The 25128-nt window shown below is 45.7% G+C and overlaps 1 protein-coding gene across 1 annotated transcript in view; it reads right to left on the reverse strand.

The window, feature by feature from the left end:
• PRPF19 (pre-mRNA processing factor 19) overlaps positions 1–25128 on the reverse strand; it is an 88571-nt gene that overhangs the window by 15022 nt on the left and 48421 nt on the right. The window contains exons 12-14 of the mRNA XM_073686123.1: positions 4899–4968; positions 4465–4550; positions 564–734 (exon numbers count right to left, since the gene is read on the reverse strand). Of these exons, the coding sequence (XP_073542224.1) occupies positions 564–734; positions 4465–4550; positions 4899–4968 (327 nt within the window). The remainder of the gene's footprint in view (positions 1–563; positions 735–4464; positions 4551–4898; positions 4969–25128) is intronic.

A 25128-nucleotide genomic window follows, 5' to 3' on the forward strand; every position in this document is an offset into this window, starting at 1 on the left:
ATCCACCGTCACGCTGTACCACAGACTGTCCAGGAGTTGGCGGATGCTCTAGTCCAGGTCTGGGAGGAGATCCCACAGGAGACCATCCGCAACCTCATCAGGAGCATGCCCAGGCGTTGTAGGGAGGTTATATATGAACATGGAGGTCACACACATGACTGAGCCTCATTTCATTGTTTTGAGGCATTTCCGTTGAAGTCGGATCAGCCTATAATTTGATTTTCCACTTTGATTGAGTATCATTCCAAATCCAGACCTCCAGGGGATATTAATTTTGATTTACATTGATCATTTTTATGTTTTATGGTTCTCAACACATGCCACTATGTAATGAATAAAGATTTGCAACTGGAATATTTCATTTAGTGATATCTAGGATGTGATATTTTAGTGCTCCCTTTATTTTTTTGAGCAACGTATTATATACATGGGGATGGGTGTGGGGTATATATTATATACACATGATGGGTGTACCAATAAAAATGCTCGCCACCCGGGCGTAGAAAGCATTCAATAACTAGTATATCTGTGGATTGCACTTGAACGTTTGTAAGTTTTCATACCTGGTATCCTTCTTCTAGCTGCAGTGTCTTAAAGTTCTTTAGCTTCCGCAAATCCCACAGTTTGACACTGGAATCGTCAGCCGCAGTCGCCAAGTAATAACCATTTTCTGAAAATGCCACACATGATACAGGACCAGAATGTCCAGGAAAATTGGCCACATTTGATCGTTCCTGACAAACACCAAAGACAGAATATTAATAAATTGTATTTATGTCTAAAAGGATTCAAACAAAATGTGCGCATATGAACTAAAAGGGCACTGTGCAGACAAGCCCTAACAAGCAGATACATTTCTCACACAGTATATTTGAACTAAGATAAAAAAAAAATTGATGACACCCAGCTCGTTTAGATTTACTAAAGTGATTCTCAAAGAATTTAAGAAAATGACCCCATAAGGCTATTCAAACTTTAGCCCATTCTGGTCACGTGTCACGGGTGGCACTATGAAGAAACACTGCTTACAAGACCTGTAACAACTGACAGAGGAGCTGTATTGTGAGCACCCATACTGGTGAACTATTGAAGAAATGTGTGACATGATCAGAAATTAATCTACTTGGTTGACTGAGCATAGAAGACTGAGGCTGGAGAAACAAAATCTTTTGTGCTCATTCAGCCAAGGTGATTGATTTCCACTCCTGTCACACACCTCTCTGGCAGCTCAGGTATGTGTGAATATGATACAGTTCCCCTGACGGTTGAGACACAGCAGGTCTCATGAGCAGCATTTCTTCAGAGGGCAGCCCATCCTGACATATAATAGGATATGGGTGCTGTTTAAATTATGTGATGGGCCATTATAATACCTTCTTGGAGAACCCCTTTAATTATCTGTAGAGAAAATGTTTAAAAGGTGTTGTCCACTACTTTGATGACCTATCCTTATAACAACCAGCTACCCCACAGATCAGCTGTTATCATCTCTGGCAGCAGACAGAAATAAACAGTGCTCAGAGTACTGCCCCTTCACTCGTCCGTTTTCAATGTCCATACACGGTCCGTTTTTTTAAGGACCACAAATACGAACATAAGCACACCCATTCAATGGGTGCGTGCACATGTGAAAAACCCCCAGACATGTCAGTTTTTATTGCGCAGAACGGACAAAATGTGTGCTGCACACTGATGACATTGTGTCTCATCAGCGTGACACGTACCGGCACCAGGTAAAAAAAAATATCCAAAACATGTAAAGACATATGTAAGAAACATATTGAAGATACAGTTATATAATCAATGTTATATTGATAATACTCAAATTGAGGCAGACACTCAGCTTCAATTAGAGGGAATTTACATCCTAATTGGAGTAAGGGTTTAGGCATCACAGCTTATTAATATGTAGCTGCCTCTTTTTGAAAAGGGACAAAGTTTGAGCACTCCCATTTTCAGGGCCCTCGTTCAGTTGTTCTGACAGAAGAGCCCTGCGCACAGTCTGCACTGGCGTCACTGTCCCAGTCTTAGGACAAATCCATCATCAAGAGGAAGTCAGGGCTGTGGCTGCTCTTCCTCCTCATTCCTTTATGCTGTTAGTTCTATTTGTGGACTTTACAGTAAGGTCTTCAGGTGAAATAACATTTTAAAAGAGGGTTTTCTGACATTTGAGAATATTTACACATACATATACAGTACAGACCAAAAGTTTGGACACACCTTCTCATTTAAAGATTTTTCTGTATTTTCATGACTATGAAAACTGTACATTCACACTGAAGGCATCAAAACTATGAATTAACACATGTGGAATTATATACTTAACAAAAAAGTGTGAAACAACTGAAAATAGGTCTTATTTTCTAGGTTCTTCAAAGTAGCCACCTTTTGCTTTGATGACTGCTTTGCACACTCTTGGCATTCTCTTGATGAGCTTCAAGAGGTAGTCACCGGAAATGGTCTTCACTTCACAGGTGTGCCCTGTCAGGTTTAATAAGAGGGATTTCTTGCCTTATAAATGGGGTTGGGACCATCAGTTGTGTTGTGCAGAAGTCTGGTGGATACACAGCTGATAGTCCTACTGAATAGACTGTTAGAATTTGTATTATGGCAAGAAAAAAGCAGCTAAGTAAAGAAAAAGGAGTGGCCATCATTACTTTAAGAAATGAAGGTCAGTCAGTGCGAAAAATTGGGAAAACTTTGAATGTGTCCCCAAGTGCAGTTGCAAAAACCATCAAGCTCTACAAAGAGACTGGCTCACATGAGGACCGCCGCAGGAAAGGAAGACCAAGAGTCACCTCTGCTTCTGAGGATAAGTTTATCCGAGTCACCAGCCTCAGAAATCGCAGGTTAACAGCAGCTCAGATTAGAGACCAGGTCAATGCCACACAGAGTTCTAGCAGCAGACACATGTCTACAACAACTGTTAAGAGGAGACTTTGTGCAGCAGGACTTCATGGTGATATAGCTGCTAGGAAACCACTGCTAAGGACAGGCAACAAGCATAATATATTATATATATTATAATATTTATATATATATATATATATATATATTATAATATTTATATATATATTATAATATTTATATATATTATTTATGCTCAAAAATATTTCATGCAGCACTTTTACACAGAAACCTCCACCTACACATTCCAAGTCCCTGAGATTCTGGATTGAACCAGACAATTAGACACAAAACAGTATCTTGCTTGTTGGTATAAAGCGGTTTCTAACCAGGGTTGTGTATAAACCCCTCCGAACATAAAGTGGAATCTTATGCTGAATACTACGTGTGTGCGTGTACTGTATTCATTCTCAGAGCTCGTTCTTTCCACCTCTAATCCGGCCTCACAAATCAACTCAGGTGGGGCTGTTGCGCCCACAAGTGGACACAGGAAGTCCACCATCTTTAATCAAATCATCTAGACGCCACAGTTTCTATTGACCATGGCATCAAGTGAACTAAATATCCAGAATAAAAGTTAGTCTCCAATTCCACATGTTAAAGTGGGATGTCAGCTGTATATTAATGTACACCGCAAATGTAGAAAATGGTTAGAGTCACTAATCGCCTCCTTGCAATATTTATCTGGAAATCTTGTGGTAATCAGGAGGCAAATAGTGTGCAAGTTATGTTAGGCCATTCTACCGTAAGCACAGCTACTGGAAAAATAAAAGTTATATTCTGAACAGTTCTATATGAACAGTCACCGTTCACTACAATGGGCGCACAGGATCACTTCCTCAGCTCCATGACTGACTGCGACACACACACTGCCAGTGCTGCAGAGCAGGTTGTCACTCAAGGAGAGGGAGAGATCACAGCGTTGTCACTGTAACCGCTGCAATGACTGGAAGAGAGCGGCTGCAGGGATAATATAATACATTTTCTACCAATTGTCGCACCTCCAGCAAACCAGCTCAACATGATTGAAAAGCCATTAAGCTACGCATTATCCCAGTATCTATTAGGCAAATAGTGTTTTCGGAAGTGACAGGCTTCCTTTAAAAGGGAATTTGTCAGTCATGCTGCCCAAAACCATGGGCAGCATGAAACAGAGCCTGGCTGCACGAATGTTATACTCTGAAACCCTGTGTCCAGCTTCTCCCCACCTTGCTTCAGTTGACTGACAGGTCTCTCTCTGTTTGTGCATAGGGAGAGAGCGGTTATTCAAAGGGATCAAAAGTGGCCGCCTGGGGGGGGCTGCATCACAATAGTCAGCGAAGACCTTGTCCCCAACCAGCTGTTAATTCTGAGACGCCACAACATTTTAGACATTTTAGAATAAAACATACCCGACTGTTATAGTGAAGCCAGTGTTTGATTTATGCTGCCCATGGTTTGGGCAGCGTGAATCTAATGACAGGTTCCCCCCTTAATTTTTTCATCTGTGATTAGGGTTTACAGGAAGAGATCATTTTACATGAGGGAAGAATACTTCAACCATTTAGGTGACATTACCTTCAAGTCCCAGATCTTAATTTGGGAGTCCATTGTCCCTGTACCAAAAATGAGTCCATCAGGATGAAACTGAGCACAGGTAAGAGCTGCAAGGAAAAACATCAGAGTTCAAAAGGTTGTCCAGTGAAAGCAAATTATCACCTATCCCTAAACTTAATGACAATATATTAAGCGGTGGGGGTCCGAGAGCTGAGTCCCTGACCGATTGGCAGAAAGGGGCACTTATCTCTCTCAGAATGGAGCTGTAGCGCACAAGCTCAGCTGCCATTCCAAATGTAGCTGCCGTGCTCTGCTTTTTGCGATCAGTTGGGTACCTCCAGTCGGATGCCTACTGACCATTAAGTGATCACCCATGGGCTGGATAGATGATAAAGGGTTGTCTGATGAAAACAAGTTAAGCACAAGTTCACAAAATTATCTTGTAAATTGGTTACCACATCCTGAAGTCTCATCTGTCACTTTGGTCAGAACACATCCTGCATGAATGTCAGAGAATGCCCAGTACTGAAAGAAGAAAAAAAGAAAAAGGAACACTTAATACGTAAAGAAGTAAAAATATCCCTTAACAAAATGTATTACTGCAGTATTTTTAAAGACGACCTTTCACTGGATTTTTTTTTACATTTAAAAAAGCACTACTCCAGCAATTTTTCTTTGGCGCTGAAGTGGCACTTTAAAATATAAGTCCCCTGCTCTATATTTACCCTCTGGCGTCTTCACCGTTTTTCAGCACCGCTCTAGTAACGCGGCGCCATCTTGTGAGCACAGCTTCTGACTGGCCGGAAGTCAGAAACCAAGTCACAAGCTCTCAATGCAAGTCTATGAGAGCCAAAATGTTTTCATCAACTGACAAAAACGTGAGTGAACAAAAGAGAAATCAAAATCAATATTTGGTGTGACCACCCTGTGCCTTTCAACCGGCATCAACTCTTCTAGACAAGTACACTTGCACAAAGTCAGGGATTTTATAGGATTATAGTCAGGTGTTTGAATAACCAGTTATACCAAACAGGTAATAACATGCATCAATTTCATATTGGGAGAAGGGGGAAATGGGGGGTGCGTCTTATGGTCCTAAAGTAACTTACCGGTGGTGGTGGAGTGGGATCGTAGGCCATCAGGAAGGCGGTGGCAGCAGCAGCAGCAGGTGGCAGCAGCAGCAGAAGAGGACATGAGGCAAGCCGGTATCTTGCTGTGAGCGGCTTCCGGTGTGCACGGCCATCTTTCTGAAGCTGTGATCTACAGGAAAATGGCCGCCGGGGCATGTGCTCTTGTGCACCGGCGGCCATTTTCCTGTAGATCACAGCTTCAGAAAGATGGCCATGCGCATCGGAAGCCGCTCACACCGCTCTGCCACCCCAGCAAGACACGGTCCCCGGTACCAGGACCCAGCCCCCCGGTACCAGGACCCAGCCCCCCAGCGCCAGGCCCCCTGAAAGACCATGCCTCCTGTGACCCTCGGTCCACCGCCCCCTCAGGTAAGATACCTATTCAGACTACAAGGTGGACCCCCATCTTATAATTTTTTTTTTATATATACCATTTTCCACTCCAAAATTTGGGGTGAGTCTTCTAGTCCGAAAAATACGGTAGGTTGAAACAGTGATTTTTACTGAACAGCTTTGTAGAAGGCTTAATATGGAATCTGTCAGCAGGTATTTGGCATGTAATCTGAGGACAGCATAATGTAGCAGCTGAAACACAGATTTCAACAATGTGTCACTTATTAGGTTGTGTGCTTTTTACTTGCAATGAAAGTTTTATCACTGGGACATTATTACTGCCAGGACTGTTGCTTGGTGAGCAAGTGTCCAACTTCACCCCTTCCTCTGATAAGCAGCTCATTGTCAATAGACATGTACACAGAGAGCTGTGACTTAGTGTTGAGCATTCAGATACTGAAATATCGGGTATCGGCCGATATTCGCGGTATCGGAATTCCGATACTTAATTCCGATACTTTTGCAATATCGTATACCGGAATCGGAAGTTCCCATAATGCAATGAGCCATTTTCATTTTATTCAGCCAATGAGGATCCTAAGAAGTGTGGGCACATCCTGTTAGGCATGTAGGCATCTAAACTAATGGCATGGCTGTGATTGGCTGCTGAAATGATGTCATGATGCACTATAAAAGCCGCCGCCGCCATTTTGAGCTCACTCTGCTGTGAATTCAGTTAGGGATAGGATGCTGTTGTTCTGAGGGACAGTTTTAGCTACCTATTTGGTCTATTCTGCTTTACCCAAGCTACTTTATAAATCGCTGTGCCTTGCAGTGCTAGTGCACAGTTCTCTGTGCTGTTCACCGCTGTCTGCAAGGTCTGTGTGTGTGAGTGCAGCTCGCCCTGTAGTGTGTGCTTCAGCCACGTCTGGTTGTAGTGCACTCAGTGTGTGTCACTGCCTCATACATTGTCCTTTTTTGCCAATTCATAATTTTTCCTGATTTCTCCTATTAGTGTGGTGGTTCCATCCGTATTCAGCTAAATTGGTTCCAAACACACTATATTGGAGTAGATAGAGAAATTTTTTTGGTCTTGCAGCGCTAGTGCACAGTGCTCTGCAGCTGTGCTGTTCACCGCTGTCTGCAAGGTCTGGTGTGTGAGTGCAGCTCACCCTGTAGTGTGTGCTTCAGCCACGTCTGGTTGTAGTGCACTCAGTGTGCGTCACTGCCTCATACATTGTCCTTTTTTGCCAATTCATAATTTTTACTGATATCTCCCATTAGTGTGGTGGTTCCATCCGTATTCAGCTAAACTGATTCCAAACACACTATATAGGAGTAGTTAGAGGAGCCTTTCTGCAGCATTGGGCCCTGCAGCCCCAGCCAGATTAGTATTAGCCTATTTTTTGTAGCCTCATCTATTGCATTGTAGGTTACCTTCCTACATTGTAATAGCTACAAAAAGTTTGTGATACTATCGTTATTACATCTTTAGGCACATCCAGTGTCTTTTTGTGACAAAAAAAACCTAAATAAAGTTCACCAAACACTCCACTTTACAGTTGTGTAGGCCACATTAGCTCATATTAAAGTCTAGTCCACACTTTATAAAATTAGTGTTTCTTATACCTGTTAGCAGCTGTTCAGGAATAAGCATACTAAGCCCTTAGTACTTTTCTGCCTATCTTTATCAGTCTACCAAGATGAAGAAGGCAGGGAGTAAGGCATGTGGGCGTGGAGTTTCTGCAGGGAGAGGACGTGAGGATTCTGTGCCTGCTGCGGGCACCTGTGACTCAGCATCCCCCAGTTTTACCAGGGAACAGTCCTTTATGCGCAGCTTTGTAGGAGCTAGCCGTACCCCACTGCTGCGGGAGGACCAAATTGAAGCTGTTGTCGGATGGATGGCAGCTAACGCATCGACTTCAATTAGTTCCAGATCCTCTCAGGTCCTGAGCACTGAAGAGCACCCATCTGTCTCTTCACCACCTGCCAAATTGCCCAGGCAGTCAGAGAGCCCTGGACAGGAGCCATCTCTACTTCTGTTCTCTGAATCTCTTGGCTTGGAAAGAGGGGGCCAGCCAAGCAGAATTCGAGAATTTGAAGAAGAGGTAGTATGCAGTGATGCGCAACCGTTTTGTCTCTCTGAATCTGAAGAGGCGGGTGGGCCAGTGCCTATGGTCAGCAGCACACCTCAGTACGCATCTGATGATGAGACTCAGGTGCCACTTTCTGGTGCGTACTGTGCTGTCGAGACTACCCAGGAGAAGCAGTTGTTTGAAGAGGGTGGTGTAGATGATGAGGTCCTTGACCCATCATGGCGTGAGGGACAGGAAGGTGGTGGGAGCAGCTCTGAGGAAGAGATTCCCCGAACAGCCCAAAAAGGAGGGAGAGGGAGGGGGCAGACTTGGTTGCCTGTAGCCTCCACTTCGGCACCCATTAGGAGCATGGCTCTTCCAAAATCCAAAGCGGGCGCTCCCAAGACTTGCAGTGCCTGGTCCTTTTTTGACACAGTTGCAGATGACATTTGCTTTGTCAAATGCAAGCTGTGTAATCAGAAGGTGAAAAGAGGGAAAAGTGTCAGCCACCTCAATACCACAAATATGTGGAAACATGTGCGGACCAAGCACATGGTGGAGTTACAAAAACACACTGAAGACCTAGGCCAACCTACAGCGCCACCTACCACCTCTTCAGCTCGTGTTGCAGCCTCTTCCTCCAGCTCACACACAGCTGGTTCGGCTTCCTCACAGGATCGCCATGGAAGAATCTCTGGCACTGTTGTACAGAGACACAGTGTAATTCCACCCACAGCACCACTTTCCCAGTCATCCTCACACTCCCAGGCCAGTCTACAGCCATCGTTAGCACAGGCATGGGAGAAAAGGCGCCCATACTCGGCAAACCACCCCCGAGCACAGGCTCTGAATGCTGGCATTGCTAAACTACTGGCCCTTGAAATGCTATCATTCAGGCTGGTGGAGACTGACACATTCCGTAACTTTATGGCATTGGCAGTCCCACAATACAACGTGCCCAGCCGATTTTATTTCAGCAGGCAAGCCGTCCCTGCCCTGCAACATCATGTGGAGGGAAAAATTAAACGCGCTACAAAACGCCGTCAGTAGCAAGGTCCACCTGACCACCGATGCGTGGACCAGTAAGCATGGACAGGGACGATACCTTTCCCTCACTGCCCATTGGGTAAATGTTGTGGAGCCGGGTACAGATCTTGAGAGTGGCGCTGTACGTGTTCTGCCAACTCCAAGGATTGCAGGAATCCAGTCTGTACACATTGACTCCTCCTCATACTCCAGTTCCTCTGAATCAGCGCTGCAGGAGCCGTCACGGTCTACCTCCACATCGACCCGTGAACGGATACCTGTTATGGTGACCAATATGAGCACAGCCGTGGCCAAACGTCAACAGGCCGTATTAAAATTAATTTCTTTGGGGAATAGAAGCCACACAGCGCAGGAGCTCTGGAATGCCATCAAGCAGCAGAGCGACGTGTGGTTTGTGCCAGCGAATCTCCAGCCAGGCATTGTAGTGTGTGACAATGGCCGAAATCTGGTGGCAGCTCTGGGCCTAGGCAACCTCACTCACATCCCATGTCTGGCACATGTGCTCAACTTGGTCGTGCAGAGTTTTTTGAGGGACTATCCGGATTTTGATGCACCGCTTCACAAGGTCCGCATAGAGTGCGCTCACTTGCGGCGTTCCAGCAATGCAAGATCACGCATTGCAGCTCCGATTACGTCTTCCGGAACATCGCATCATATGTGACCTACCCACCAGGTGGAATTCAACGTTACATTTGTTGGAGAGGTTGTGTGAGCAGCAGGCAGCAGTAATGGAGTACCAGCTGCAGCAGGCGCAAAGGAGTCGCAGTGCGCGCCGTTCACACTTCACCACCACTGAGTGGGCCTCTATGAAGGACATTTGCCACGTTTTGCGTGCCTTTGATTATTCCACGCGGATGGAGAGTGCAGATGATGCACTAGTCAGCATGACTATCCCCCTTATCTGCCTGCTTGAAAAAACACTGCAAGCACTAAGGGACGATGTTTTGGAAGAGGTGGAGGATGAGAAGTCACAAATGCCATCTGCTTCTCTACAGTCTGCGCAACGTGGTTCCTCACAAAGGCCTAGGCAGGGGACACTTTGTGAGGAGGATGAGGAGGAGTCAATGGATGAGGAAGACATCTGTCCAGAGGAGGGAGGTACACAATGCTCTAGTAGTCAGTATCTAGAGCGAGGGTGGGGTGATGCAGAGCAGGCAGAGATCACGCCTCAAGCAGGGGACAGCGTTTCTTGGCCAGTTGGCAGTCTGCAGCACATGGTTGATTTCATGCTGCAGTGCCTGAGAAACGACCGCCGCATCGCCCACATTCTCAACACGGCTGATTATTGGGTGTCCACCCTCCTAGATCCTCGCTACCGGGACAACTTACAAAGCCTCATAACACCGTTGAACCGGGAGCGTAAAATGCGGGAGTACCAAGACGCACTGGTGCATTCCATCATGTTCTCCATTCCAACCGAGAGCAGTGCTGCTAGTGCTTTACAAAGCAGCTCAGTGCGTCGAGGCAGTGGAGGAAGCTCTGCACAAAGAGGGAGCAGAAGCAGCGCCTCAGCACAAGGCAAGACCAGTATGGCCGAAATGTGGCAAAGTTTTGTGTCCCCGCCGCCACAAATATCTACACCATCACAGACGGCTCCAGTCAGCAGGAGGCAACGTTTCCGTCAGATGGTGACAGACTACATGTCTTGCCCTCTTAGTGTACTCCCAGACGGCTCTTCTCCCTTCAAGTTTTGGGTCTGTAAGCTAGATACATGGCCAGAGCTAAGTCAGTATGCATTGGAGGTGCTAGCTTGCCCTGCTGCTAGTGTATTATTGGAACGCGTTTTTAGTGCCGCAGGTGGTGTACTAACAGATCGTCGCATGCGACTATCCTCCGATAACGTTGACCGGGTTACTTTTCTCAAAATGAACAAGGCCTGGATCTCTCATGAATTTGCCAGTCCTCTTCCAGAATAAATAATTGTTGGCAAAAGTATCCAGGTCTCCTGTTCTGTTCATGTTTCTACCACCTGAACTGTAATCCCTGAGCTCCAACACCGCCAGTTGGCGCTCGGAAGTGCCGTCTGCACAGTCAACACTTGCTGCCGTGTTATTGGGGTTCAGTAACGTCAGCTGTTCCCCAGCTGTGCGGACGGCAATTTCTCCTGCTCTGTCCACATCCACTGTACTACTGATTTAAAACCTCCTCCAAATACACCTCTGGCTCCACTGTTTTCAGTATTATCCCTGAGCTCCAACACCGCCAGTTGGCGCTCGGAAGTGCCATCTGCACAGTCAACACTTGCTGCCATGTTATTGGGGTTCAGTAACGTCAGCTGTTCCCCTGCTGTGTGTCCGGCAAATTCTCCTGCTTTGTCCACATCCACTGTACTACTGATTTAAAACTTGCTCCAATTACACCTTTGGCTCCACTCTGTTTTTAGTATTTACCCTGGGTTCCAGCACCGCCAGCTGGTTCTCGGTAGTTCCATTTGCTCTTGTACCTTCTACTACCCATCCGGGTTCCAGTACCGTCAGCTGGTTCTCGGCAGTGCCTTTGGATTAGGTGCCTCCTTCTCGGTATCCAAGTTCCACCAACGTCTGCTGGTTCTTGGTAGTGCTTTCTGGCACAGGTACCTCCTGCTTAGTAACCGAGTTCCAGTACCGTCAGCTGGTCTTCGGCAGTTCCATTGGCTCTTGTACCTTCTGCTACCCATCCGGGTTCCAGTACCGTCAGCTGGTCTTCGGCAGTTCCATTGGCTCTTGTACCTTCTGCTACCCATCCGGGTTCCAGTACCGTCAGCTGGTTCTCGGCAGTGACTTTGGCACGGGTACTCCCTCCTGCCCAGCCTGGTTCCAGCACGCCAGCTGTTTCCGGGTAGTGTCAACGTCACTTTGCCTCCAATGCGTTGTCCTGTCGTGTTGCGGTCGGGTTAGCCGACTCTATGGTGCCTGCAGTTTAGGTGACTCCTATGTGGGCTGCGGGATCTGGCAATGAAGGCTGGTTCCATAGTGCCAATAGGACAAGCACCCCCTGTAGGACTGTGGGTTTTGGTAACTGCGGCCGGCTCGCGGCCTTGAACTTTTTTTTACATGGGTACCTTCTGCTACCCATCCGGGTTCCAGTACCGTCAGCTGGTTCTCGGCAGTGCCTTTGGATTAGGTGCCTCCTTCTCGGTATCCAAGTTCCACCAACGTCTGCTGGTCCTTGGTAGTGCTTTCTGGCACAGGTACCTCCTGCTTAGTAACCGAGTTCCAGTACCGTCAGCTGGTCTTCGGCAGTTCCATTGGCTCTTGTACCTTCTACTACCCATCCGGGTTCCAGTACCGTCAGCTGGTTCTCGGTAGTTCCTCAGCTTTCTTGTACCTTCTGCTACATTTCCAAGTTCAAGCTTTTTGAAATGGTTCTTGGTAATCACTCTGGATCTCCCTGACGAGGACCCTGAAGACCAACCCTAAGAAGACGAGGACCCCGAAGACCACCCCGAAGAAGACGAGGACCCTTAAGACCACCCCGAAGAAGACGAGGACCCTTAAGACCACCCCGAAGAAGACGAGGACCCTGAAGACCACCCCGAAGACGAGGACCCTGATGACCACCCCGAAGAAGACGAGGACCCTGATGACCACCCCGAAGAAGACGAGGACCCTGATGACCACCCCGAAGAAGACGAGGACCCTGAAGACCACCCCGAAGAAGACGAGGACCCTGAAGACGAGGACCCAGAAGACCAACCTGAAGAAGACGAGGACCCCGAAGACGAGGGCCCCCGAAGACGACGACCCTGAAGACGACGACCCTGAAGACGACGACCCTGAAGACGACGACCCTGAAGACGACGACCCTGAAGACCACCCCGAAGAAGACCAAGAAGATGACCCTGAAGAAGTTGACCAAGAGGACAAAGAAGAGAAGACAAGCACCAAGATACAGAAGAACAAGAGACAGAAAACCAAGAAGCAGAAATACAAGAAGCTGCAGAACAAAAAGCGGAAGAACATTAAGCATAAGACTAAAAATCAGAGCAAAAGATAATATCTAAATTATAAGCAGAAGATGACTAAGCAGTGTATGGGGGTGAGTCCGTTCCTCCTCGTGGTGCCCCTGGAAAAGACCTGCTGCTGCAGGCCAAACTGAACGCGGACAAATCCTGTTGTAAATCTTTTGTGACGGGCAGAACGAAAGGTGTAATGTCCAACCTTTTATAGATAACTACAGGAATGCCTGTCACAAATAAGAATATGATGATGAAGAAGAATATGAAGAAGAAGTAGAATATGAAGAATGTAAAAAAAAAAGAATAATATGAAGAAGGTGAAGAAGAAGAAGATGAAGAAGGTGAAGAAGGAGAGGATGAAAAAGATGCTGAGGATAATGAAGGAGAAAGTGTGGGAGAAGTAAAAAAGAAGGTGAAGAGCATGGAAGTAGTGAAACAAATATCTGACAAAATATAAAAATACTTAACATAGTCAAAATTTCCGTAACTCAGAACGTCTTAAAAAAAATATTAATTCCTGCTATTCCATTTGATTGGGCTAAACCTCTATGCCTTTATTGTCTCCCCCACCTCCCCCAATACATTCTACATTATTCTTAGTTGTTTTCCTTCATGTAGAATTAACCTACAAGGAAAGAAAGGGTTTATTTTCATTCCGATATTTCTGTCCCATTGACTTGCATTGGTTTCCGGTATCGGAATCGGCGATATCCGATACTTTTTCGGTATCGGTCCGATCCAATCCGATCCGATATTTCCCGATATCGGAAGGTATCGCTCAACACTAGTGGCCAGTAGTTGCCTACAATAAATTAGTTCATACATTACCTGTCCCCGCCGATCGCCACCTAAAATAAAGTAAAAAATAAAAAACTACACCTATACTCAACTAGACACCTAATTCCCCGAAGCCATCGATCTCCTGTAATAAAATATAAAATAATAAACCACAACCTTATCCTTACCCCTCCGTAGTAGTCCACGAGTGTCCCACGATGATCTCCAGTTTAGAGCAGCCACATAGAATGTGACCGCTCTGAACCGCTGCCGCCGCTAGAATGATGGGGCCGTAAAGCAGCCCCGTCATTGCATAAGCGGGTTCGCCGGAGTTCAGGCAGCGCTGCTCCGGTTAGCTGCTTTACGGCCCTGCTGTATCGTGAGAAATTCCCACGGTACAGCAGTGCCGTAAAGGAGGTCTCCGGAGCTGCGCTGCCTGAATGCACTCCGGTGACCTCAGTCAGTGGCTCCCGCTGCCGGGAGCGGACGTGTTCCCGGCAGCGTGAGCTTACAGCAGCCATGCACAGCTGTCACCATCTCCAGATGTGACAGCTGTGCATGGGATATCAGCGCAGGAACGTGGACAGGTAACTATTTTTTTTTAGTAAACTAAGAATTAAATAAAATTGTGTGTTTTATTTCAAATAAATTATTTTTTTCTGGGTGTAGTGTGTTTTAAAAAAATTGACGTGGGGCTTCGCACTATATTTGTGTCCAGCCAGGTACAGCAGGCAGGAACGGGCTGCCCCCAACCACCAGCTGCCTATTTGTACCTGGTTGGACACAACAATATAGGGAAGGCCTTTTTTTCTTAATTATTTCATGAATTTCATGAAATAATTAAAAAAAAAAATACGTGGGGCTTCGCCCTATTTTTGTGTCCAGCCAGGTACAACTAGGCAGCTGGGGGCTGGAATCCGCAGCGCAGGGAGACCCAAGCTTTCTGGGCCCCACCCGCTGCAAATTGCAGTCCGCAGCCACCCCGGAAAATGGCGCGTTCATAGAAGCGCCATCTTCTGGCGCTGTACCCAACTCATCCAGGGCCCTGGTGCGGTGGCTCACTGGGTAATAAAGGGGTTAAGGCCAGCTTGGCATTATCAGCAGGCCCTAAGCCCGAAATTCATGGGGTCACGCCAATATTAGACATGACCACCATGAATTTCTAGTAAAGTATTTAAAAAAAACACAACACCCAGAATAAAGTCCTTTAATTGAAATAAACACACAATTCTTTATTGTTCTAAATTAAACTCTACTTACCATCACGCCCATTCCAGCTGAAGCCAACGATCTCCTGCAATAAAAGAAAAATAATAAAGCAACCTCATCCTTACCTTTCCATGGTTCCCACGACAGCTCCAGCTCTGCTACATCGAGATGACAGGCTGGACCGCAGCAGAACCCTGCCATCCAGCCTGTCATCCAGCAGACACTTGCTTGCGCTCCTCAGTGTCTCTCTGTGCCGGCATAAAGATGAGCCGAGGTCATGTCCAATGAACTCGGCTCACCTCATGCACGTCACTGACAGCGTGGGAAAATTCTCCTGCACTCAGCGCTTCAGCGTGAGAATTTTCCCACGCTGTCAGTGACGTGAATGAGGTGAGGTCATGTCCAATGAACTCAGCTCACCTCATGCACGTCACTGACAGCGTGGGAGAATTCTCACGCTGAAGCGCTGAGTGCAGGAGAATCTCCCACGCTGTCAGTGACGTGCATGAGGTGAGCTGAGATCATTGGACATGAACTCGGCTCATCTGGATGCCGTCACAGAGAGACACTGAGGAGCGCAAGCATGCCTGCGCTTCTCAGTGTCTGCGGGATGACAGGCTGGATGGCAGCGTTCTGCTGCAGTCCAGCCTGTCATCTCGATGTAGCAGAGCTGAAGCTGTCCTGGGAACCATGGAAAGGTAAGGATGAGGTTGCTTTATTATTTTTCTTTTATTGCAGGAGATCGTTGGCTTCAGCTGGAATGGACGTGACGGTAAGCATAGTTTAATTTAGAACAATAAAGAATTGTGTGTTTATTTCAATTAAAGGAGTTTATTCTGGGTGTTTGCGTTTTCTTTTTTTAACTTTGACTATGGGGTTAGTAATGGGGGTGTCTTATAGATGCCTCTCCATTACTAACCTGGGCTTGATGTCAGCTGGCATTATAAGCTGACATCAACCCCAACCCTATTACCCCACTGCCACCGCTACAGGGCAGTGGGAAGAGCGAGGCTAAGTGCCTGAATTGGCGCATCCTATGGATGCGCCATTTCTGGGGCGGCTGACGGCTGGTGTTTCTAGCCTGGGAGGGGGCCAATATTCATGGCACCCTTCCTGGACTATTAATATCAGCCCCCAGCTGTCTGCCTAGCCTTTGCTAGCTATTAAATTAGGGGGGACCCTACGTCATTTTTTTGAGGGGGTCCCCCATTTTAATAGCTAGTAAAGGCTAGGTATTCAGCTGGGGGCTGATATTAGTAGCCTGGGAAGCTCCGTGGGTATTACCCCCTTCCCAGGCTTCAAACATCTGCCCCAGCCGTCTGCTTAACCTCCGCTAGAGACTAAAATTATGGGGAACCCCACGCCAATTTTTTTTTTAATAAATCCTTTATTTTAACACTAAATGACAAGTACAGTAATCAACACTGTCACTGTACTTCATATATATATGTGACTGACATGTTTCTATCTATCTAATCTATGTGTGATTCTCTATTCCTTCTATTCTAAATTGTCGGGTACCGCAGCTGAATTGCCGGCCGGCTTTTTTAAAGAGACGGTGCATGAAAACACTATTATTTTTTTAAATAAATCCTTTACACTAAATGACAAGTACAGTAAGCAACACTATCACTGTACTTCATATATATGTGACTGACATGTTTCTATGTATCTAATCTATGTGTGAAGCTCTATTCTGTCTGTTATAAATTGTCGGGTACCGGTGTATGCCGCTGATGAATTGCCGGCTTTTCGCATAATACATTCTACATTATTCTTAGTTGTTTTCCTTCATGTAGAATTAACCTACAAGGAAAGAAAGGGTTTATTTTTATTCCGATATTTGTGTCCCATTGACTTGCATTGGTTTCCGGTATCGGAATCGGTGATATCCGATACTTTTTGGGTATCGGTCCGATCCAATATTTCCCGATATCGGAAGGTATCGCTCAACACTACTGTGACTTAGTGGTGTGGCCAGGGGTAGCTTTCTGAGCTCTGCTACATGAAGCATCTAAAAACTCTGCTGAGGTAGCAAAAACCTGCTGACTGATACCCTTTAAAACTGAGTGAGGAACAGCCAAATTCTGCGAAAAATGTGAGATTGTGGAAGAGTTTCATGTCACAGGTCATACACGACTGAGCACAGCAGTAACACACAAGACCATTACACTTAATTAGCAAGGCAACTGCCAAGCAAAGATTTCAAAGCAGAAAGAGGTTTCAACATGTGCTGTTCAAGATCTTTTGAAGAAGCACCAAGAAATAGGCAATGTAAGAAACCATAGACAAAGTGGTCTACCAAGGAAACTTTGTGCAGTAAATAAAATACACATCCTGCTTACTTTCTTTAGAAATAAGATGATGTTCAGCAGTGCCATCAGTTCTTAACTGTCAGAAACCAGTGGACCCAGCTAAACCCATCTACTGCTTTGAGAAAGTCTGGTCAAAAGTGGTCTTCAGGAAAGAATTGCAGCTAAAAAGCCATACCTTCAACATGGAAATAATGCAAAGGGACTCAACTGTGCGCACCAACATAGGAATTGGGGTATACTGGACTGAGGAGTTAAAATGTGAAAATATTGGCTAGAACACCACAATGCAGGTTGTTCGGTAAAGGATTAGAGAATAGTACAATAATGAGTGTCTGCAGGCAGCAGTAATACATGGTGGAGGGTTATTTTGAAAGTTTGGGGCTGCATTTCAGTAAATGGAGTTAAGTATTTGTTCAGGATTAGTTACTTATCCATTATGCAATACCATGCCTGGAATGCCTGCATGTTTGGAGTTGTCCTGCTGTTTAATAAATTTGGAGCCAATGTCATTAACCCCTTTATGACGTGGGGCGTATTAGTTCGCCCCACATCATAACCGCCTGCTTAGCGTGGGCTCCAGCGCTGAGCCCACGCTAAACCGGGCACATGTCAGCTGATCTATATAGCAACAGCCAGGGGAGGAATTGCGATCCACCCACAGCTGTTAATCTCTGACAGAGGCATTTAACATCGCCGTGCCGGAAGCATGTCACTGACCACGCACATCAGTGATCCAGTCACATGACTGAGGGTCACCGATGGGTTGGCATGGCAACCCGGGGTCTGCAGCAGACAACTGTGGTTGTCATGGCCATATTGCTATGAGCGCCGAACAGTGGTCGGTGCTCATAGCAAGTGAGCAAATGGAGACTATTGAAGCATGCAAAAAAAAATGTTTAAAAAAAAAAAAAAAATTAGATAGATATAGATAGATATATAGATCACCACCCTTTCGCCCCATTCAAAATAAAACAATTAAAAAAAAAAAAAAAAAAAACACACACATATTTGGTATCGTCGCGTTCAGAATCACCCGATCAATATATAAAAAAAAGAAAAAGAATTAACCAAATCGCAATCCTGGGATTTTCCGTTTTTGCATTTTAGTTTTTTGCTCCCCTTGTTCCCAGAGCCATAGCGGTTTTATTTTTCGGTCAATATGGCCATGTGAGGGCTTATTTTTTGCGGGACGAGTTGTACTTTTAAACGCCATTACTAGTTTTACCATATCGTGTACTGGAAAACAGGAAAAAAATTCCAAGTGCAGTGAAATTGCAAAAAAAAGGGCAATACCACAGATGTTTTTTTTACCACGTTCACCGACTGCTAAAACTGACCTGCCATTAATATTCTCCAGGTCATTACAAGTTTGTAGATACCAAACAAGTATAGGTTCTTTTTTATTTAAGTGGTGAAAAAAAAATCCAAAGTTTGCTTAAATTTTTTTTTTAAAAAAAAAATGGTGCCATTCTCCGAGACCCGTAGCGTCTCCATTTTCTGGATCTGGGGGCGGGTGAGGGCTTATTTTTTGCGCACCAGGCTGACATTTTTATTAATACCATTTTGGGGTAGATCTGATGTTTTGATCGCTCGTTATTGCATTTTATTGCAATGTTGCGGAGACCAAAAAACGTAATTCTGGCGTTTAGAATTTTTTTCTCATTAAATCGTTTACCGATCGGATTAATTCTTTATATTGATAGATCGGGCGATTCTGAATGCGGCGATAACAAATACATGTATGTGGGGTTTATTTTTTATTATTTTATTTTGAATGGGGCAAAAAGGGGGGTGATTTAAACTTTTATATTTTTTTAAAACATTTTTTTTTCACTTTTTGCTTGCTTCTATAGTCTCCCTAGGAGACTAGAAGCAGCAACTGTCCGATCACCTCTGCTACATACAGATGATCAGCAGATCACCTGTATGTAGCAGAAATGCTCCTGTGCTATGAGCGCCGACCACTAGGTGCCGCTCATAGTAATCTTTACATGACAACCACTGGTGTCTGCTGCAGACCCAGGGTTGTCATGACCACCCATCGGTGACCCGTGATCACGTGACGGGGTCACCGATGGGTGGGGGTAATGCCGCACTTCCGGCGCGGCGATGTTAAATGCCGCTGTCAGAGATTGACAGAGGCATTTAACACATTAACAGCTGCAGGTGGATCGCGATTCCACCCGCAGCTGTTGCGGGCACATGTCAGCTGTAATAATCAGCTGACATGTGCTCGGTTCAGTGTGGGCTCAGCGCCGGAGCACTCACTGAACCGGGAGTGCTGGCCTGGGGCGTACTAATACGCCCTGGGCCAGTAAGGGGTTAATCTGATCGGTAAACAGCGTAAAGAGAAAAAAAAATTCTAAAACGCCAGAACTATGTTCTTTTGGTCGCCACAACATTGCAATAAAATGCAATAACGGGCGATCAAAGCATCGGATCTACCCCAAAATGGTATCAATAAAAACATCAGCTCGGTGCGCAAAAAATAAGCTCTCACCCAGCCCCAGATCTCGAAAAATGGAGACGCTACGGGTCTCGGAAAAATGGCTTTTTTTTCCTTTTTTTAAGCAAACTTTGGATTTTTTTCACCACTTACATAAAAAAGAACTTATACATGTTTGTATGACCTGGAGAATAATAATGGCAGGTCAGTTTTAGCATTCAGTGAACGTGGAATAAAATAAATAAAAAAAAAGTGGAATTGCATTTTTGTTTGCAAATTCACCGCACTTTGAATTTTTTTCCCGCTTTCCAGGAGTGCAACTTGTCCCGCAAAAAATAAGCCCTCACATGGCCATATTGACTGCAAAATAAAAAATTTATGGCTCTGGGAACAAGGGGGGCAAAAACCACTCCTTTATGAAGGGGTTAAAAACTAGCATCTTTAGCGGAAAAAAGAACAAGTATTCCTGAAAGCGAAGATATGGTCTCTACTTAACCCTGATGTCAACATAGAGTCTGTCTAGGATTACATGAATAGACAGAAGGATGTGTGCAAGCCTACATCCATGGAAGATCTGTGGTTCATTCTTCAAGAAGTTTGGAATAACCCCACTGCAGATTTCCTTCAAAAACTGTGTTCAAGTGTACCGAAGACAATTGACGCCTGGGGGATTGGCCTGGCCGGATATGTGAGCGGATGTGCGGCAGAGATAAGTAGCCTGCCGGAGCATTCACTGGGCCCCTAAGTTTGCAAAAAGCGGTACTAATGCTTCCCTATGCACCCCAGCGCTTACCGGTGAGGAAAGGAGGAGTGATCATGGCTGGAGGAGCGGCGATGGGAGCAGATGGAGGCATTCAAGATGGAGCTGGTGCCTATGCAACAGGTACAAGAGCGGGAAAGTCAGTGGCGGCAGGTGCAGCACTGCGGCTGGCTGGATTTACTAGTGCTCCAGGCATGGGAGACTGTATTGGCAATCAAATCATTGAAGCGTCCAACCACTTCTCTGTGTTCTCAGAGGAATTTAATAGCACTGCTGAAAGTTCCTGCGCCCCACAGCCTCAGCTAGAACTCACTGCTCCTCATCATAACACAGATCAGTACATTACTGAGCCCACGATAAAGAATGTATTTATGGCTGTAACACTGTATGGTTCTGCTTTATCCTCACTCAGCAGTCAGATGGGAGAGATTAAAGGGGAACTTTCTTATATGAGGCAAGGGTTACAAAAAGTTAATGACAGCACTACAGCAGCAGAGGGCAGAATTGATGATCTGGAGGATAAACAACCTCAAATTATCCGGGACAGACAGACACATGACCAACAGATCCTGGCCCTATTACCTAAGAGATTATTTGGAGAACAGACTCAGGCAAAATATTCTAAGATTGATCGGTGTCCCTGAAAAGACAGAGCAATAATCCTACTTAGTATTTTGAGACATGGTTACGTTCTCTGTTTGGGACTGATTGCCGGTCTGCTCGGCACACAGGATGCCAACCCGGCTACTACCACCAGGGGCTCTTCCACGTCCAGTTTTAATAAAGCAGCTGCATTATAAAGACCCGTCACATCCTACCTACTATCTACACTACCCCCAATGCTTTGTTAGTGACGCAATGTGCATCACTAACAAGCTTTTTTCATTAAAATCGGTGGTTGTAGAATGATTTTATAACATTATGTACACTTTGTCCTACCTGCTGTATTCAGTCATAAGTAGTGTTGAGCGATACCTTCCGATATCAGGAAATATCGTATCGGATTGGATCGGGCCGATACCCAAAAAGTATCGGATATCGCCGATTCCGATACCAGAAACCAATGCAAGTCAATGGGACACAAATATCGGAATGAAAATAAACCCTTTCTTTCCTTGTAGGTTAATTCTACATGAAGTAAAACAACTAAGAATAATGTAGAATGACATGAAAAGCCGGCAATTCATCAGCGGCATTCACCGGTACCCGACAATTTACAACAGAAAGAATAGAGCTTCACACATAGATTAGATAGATAGAAACATGTCAGTCACATATATAAGAAGTACAGTGACAGTGTTGCTTACTGTACTTGTCATTTAGTGTAAAGGATTTATTTAAAAAAATAATAGTGTTTTCGTGCACCGTCTCTTTAAGAAAGCCGGCCGGCAATTCAGCATCTGTACCCGACAATTTAGAATAGAAGGAATAGAGAATCACACATAGATTAGATAGATAGAAACATGTCAGTCACATATATATGAAGTACAGTGACAGTGTTGATTACTGTACTTGTCATTTAGTGTTAAAATAAAGGATTTATTTAAAAAAAAATTGGCGTGGGGTTCCCCTTAATTTTAGGCTCTAGCGGAGGTTAAGCAGACAGCTGGGGCAAATGTTTGAAGCCTGGGAAGGGGGTAATACCCACGGAGCTTCCCAGGCTACTAATATCAGCCCCCAGCTGAATACCTAGCCTTTACTAGCTATTAAAATGGGGGACCCCCCCAAAAAAATGACGTGGGGTCCCCCCTAATTTAATAGCTAGCACAGGCTAGGCAGACAGCTGGGGGCTGATATTAATAGCCCAGGAAGGGTGCCATGAATATTGGCCCCCTCCCAGGCTAGAAACACCAGCCGTCAGCCGCCCCAGAAATGGCGCATCCATAGGATGCGCCAATTCTGGCACTTAGCCTCGCTCTTCCACGCTGCCCTGGTGCGGTGGCAGGGGGTAATAGGGTTGGGGTTGATGTCAGCTTATAATGCCAGCTGACATCAAGCCCAGGTTAGTAATGGAGAGGCGTCTATAAGACACCCCCATTACTAACCCCATAGTCAAAGTTAAAAGAAAACACAAACACCCAGAGTAAAGTCCTTTAATTGAAATAAAGACACAATTCTTTATTGTTCTAAATTAAACCATACTTACCATCACGCCCATTCCAGCTGAAGCCAACGATCTCCTGCAATAAAAGAAAAATAATAAAGCAACCTCATCCTTACCTTTCGATGGTTCCCAGGACAGCTCCAGCTCTGCTACATCGAGATGACAGGCTGGACCGCAGCAGAAAGCTGCCATCCAGCCTGTCATCCCGCAGACACTGAGAAGCGCAGGCATGCTTGCGCTCCTCAGTGTCTCTCTGTGACGTCATCCAGATGAGCCGAGTTCATGTCCAATGAACTCAGCTCACCTCATGCACGTCACTGACAGCGTGGGAAAATTCTCCTGCACTCAGCGCTTCAGCGTGAGAATTCTCCCACGCTGTCAGTGACATACATGAGGTGAGGTCATGTCCAATGAACTCAGCTCACCTCATGCACGTCACTGACAGCGTGGGAAAATTCTCACGCTGAAGTGCTGAGTGCAGGAGAATTTTCCCACGCTGTCAGTGACGTACATGAAGTGAGCGGAGTTCATTGGACATGACCTCGGCTCATCTGGATGCCGTCACAGCCAGACACTGAGGAGTGGAAGTATGCCTGCGCTTCTCAGTGTCTGCGGGATGACAGGATGGATGGCAGCGTTCTGCTGCGGTCCAGCCTGTCATCTCGATGTAGCAGAGCTGAAGCTGTCGTGGGAGCCATGGAAAGGTAAGGATGAGGTTGCTTTATTATTTTACTTTTATTGCAGGAGATCGTTGGCTTCAGCTGGAATGGGCGTGGTGGTAAGTATGGTTTAATTTAGAACAATAAAGAATTGTGTGTTTATTTCAATTAAAGGACTTTTTTCTGGGTGTTGTGTTTTTTTAAATACTTTACTAGAAATTCATGGTGGTCATGTCTAATATTGGCGTGACCCCATGAATTTTGGGCTTAGGGCCAGCTGATAATGCCAAGCTGGCCTTAACCCCTTTATTACCCAGTGAGCCACCGCACCAGGGCCCTGGATGAGTTGGGTACAGCGCCAGAAGATGGCGCTTCTATGAACGCGCCATTTTCTGGGGCGGCTGCGGACTGCAATTTGCAGCGGGGGTGGCCCAGAAAGCTTGGGTCTCCCTGCGCTGCGGATTCCAGCCCCCAGCTGCCTAGTTGTATCTGGCTGGGCACAAAAATAGGGCGAAGCCCCACGCATTTTTTTTTAAAATTATTTCATGAAATTCATGGAATAATTAAGAAAAAAAGGGCTTCCCTATATTGTTGTGTCCAACCAGGTACAAATAGGCAGCTGGTGGTTGGGGGCAGCCCATTCCTGCCTGCTGTACCTGGCTGGACACAAATATAGTGCGAAGCCCCACGTCAATTTTTTTTTTAATTATTTCATGAAATAATTTTTTTAAAAAAGGGCTTCCCTATATTGTTGTGTCCGGCCAGGTACAAATAGGCAGCTGGTGGTTGGGGGCAGCCTGTTCCTGCCTGCTGTACCTGGCTGGACACAAATATAGGGCGAAGCCCCACGTCAATTTTTTTTAAAATAAATCCTTTATTTTAACACTAAATGACATTTGAGGAGTTAATAAAGATGCAGTCCCTAAATTATTATTTATTTTTTAATTAATTTTTCCCAAAACTTTTGACGTGGGCTTCGCCATATTTTTGTATGCCAGCCAGGTACAGCATCCAGCTTCTATGAACGCGCCATTTTCCGGGGTGGCTGCGCACTGCAATTTTCAGCGGGGGGAGGGGTGGGGGCAGAAAGCTTGGGCCTCCCTGCGCTGCAGATTCCATCCCCCAGCTGCCTAGTTGTACCTGGCTGGACACAAAAATAGGGAGAAGCTTCACGTATTTTTTTTTTTTAATTATTTCATGAAATTCATGAAATAATTAAGAAAAAAAGGGCTTCCCTATATTGTTGTGTCCAACCAGGTACAAATAGGCAGCTGGTGGTTGGGGGCAGCCCGTTCCTGCCTGCTGTACCTGGCTGGACACAAATATAGTGCGAAGCCCCACGTCAATTTTTTTTAAATCATTTCAGGAAATTCATGAAATAATTTAAAAAAATTGATGTGGGGCTTCGCCCTATATTTGTGTCCAGTCAGGTACAGCAGGCAGGAACGGGCTGCCCCCAACCACCAGCAGCCTATTTGTACCTAGCCGGACACAACAATATAGGGAAGCCCTTTTTTTCTGAATTATTCCATGAATTTCATGAATTTAAAAAAAAAAAAACGTGGAGCTTCGCCCTATTTTTGTGTCCAGCCAGGTACAACTAGGCAGCTGGGGGCTGGAATCTGCAGCGCAGGGAGGCCCAAGCTTTCTGGGCCCCACCCGCTGCAAATTGCAGTCCGCAGCCGCCCCGGAAAATGGCGCGTTCATAGAAGCGCCATCTTCTGGCGCTGTACCCAACTCATCCAGGGCCCTGATGCGGTGGCTCACTGGGTAATAAAGGGGTTAAGGCCAGCTTGGCATTATCAGCTGGCCCTAAGCCCGAAATTCATGGGGTCACGCCAATATTAGACATGACCACCATGAATTTCTAGTAAAGTATTTAAAAAAAACACA

Source organism: Phyllobates terribilis, unplaced genomic scaffold (assembly GCF_046119375.1).
Source record: "Phyllobates terribilis strain yellow unplaced genomic scaffold, ASM4611937v1 Scaffold_5__5_contigs__length_657084704, whole genome shotgun sequence".
NCBI lineage: Eukaryota > Metazoa > Chordata > Amphibia > Anura > Dendrobatidae > Phyllobates > Phyllobates terribilis.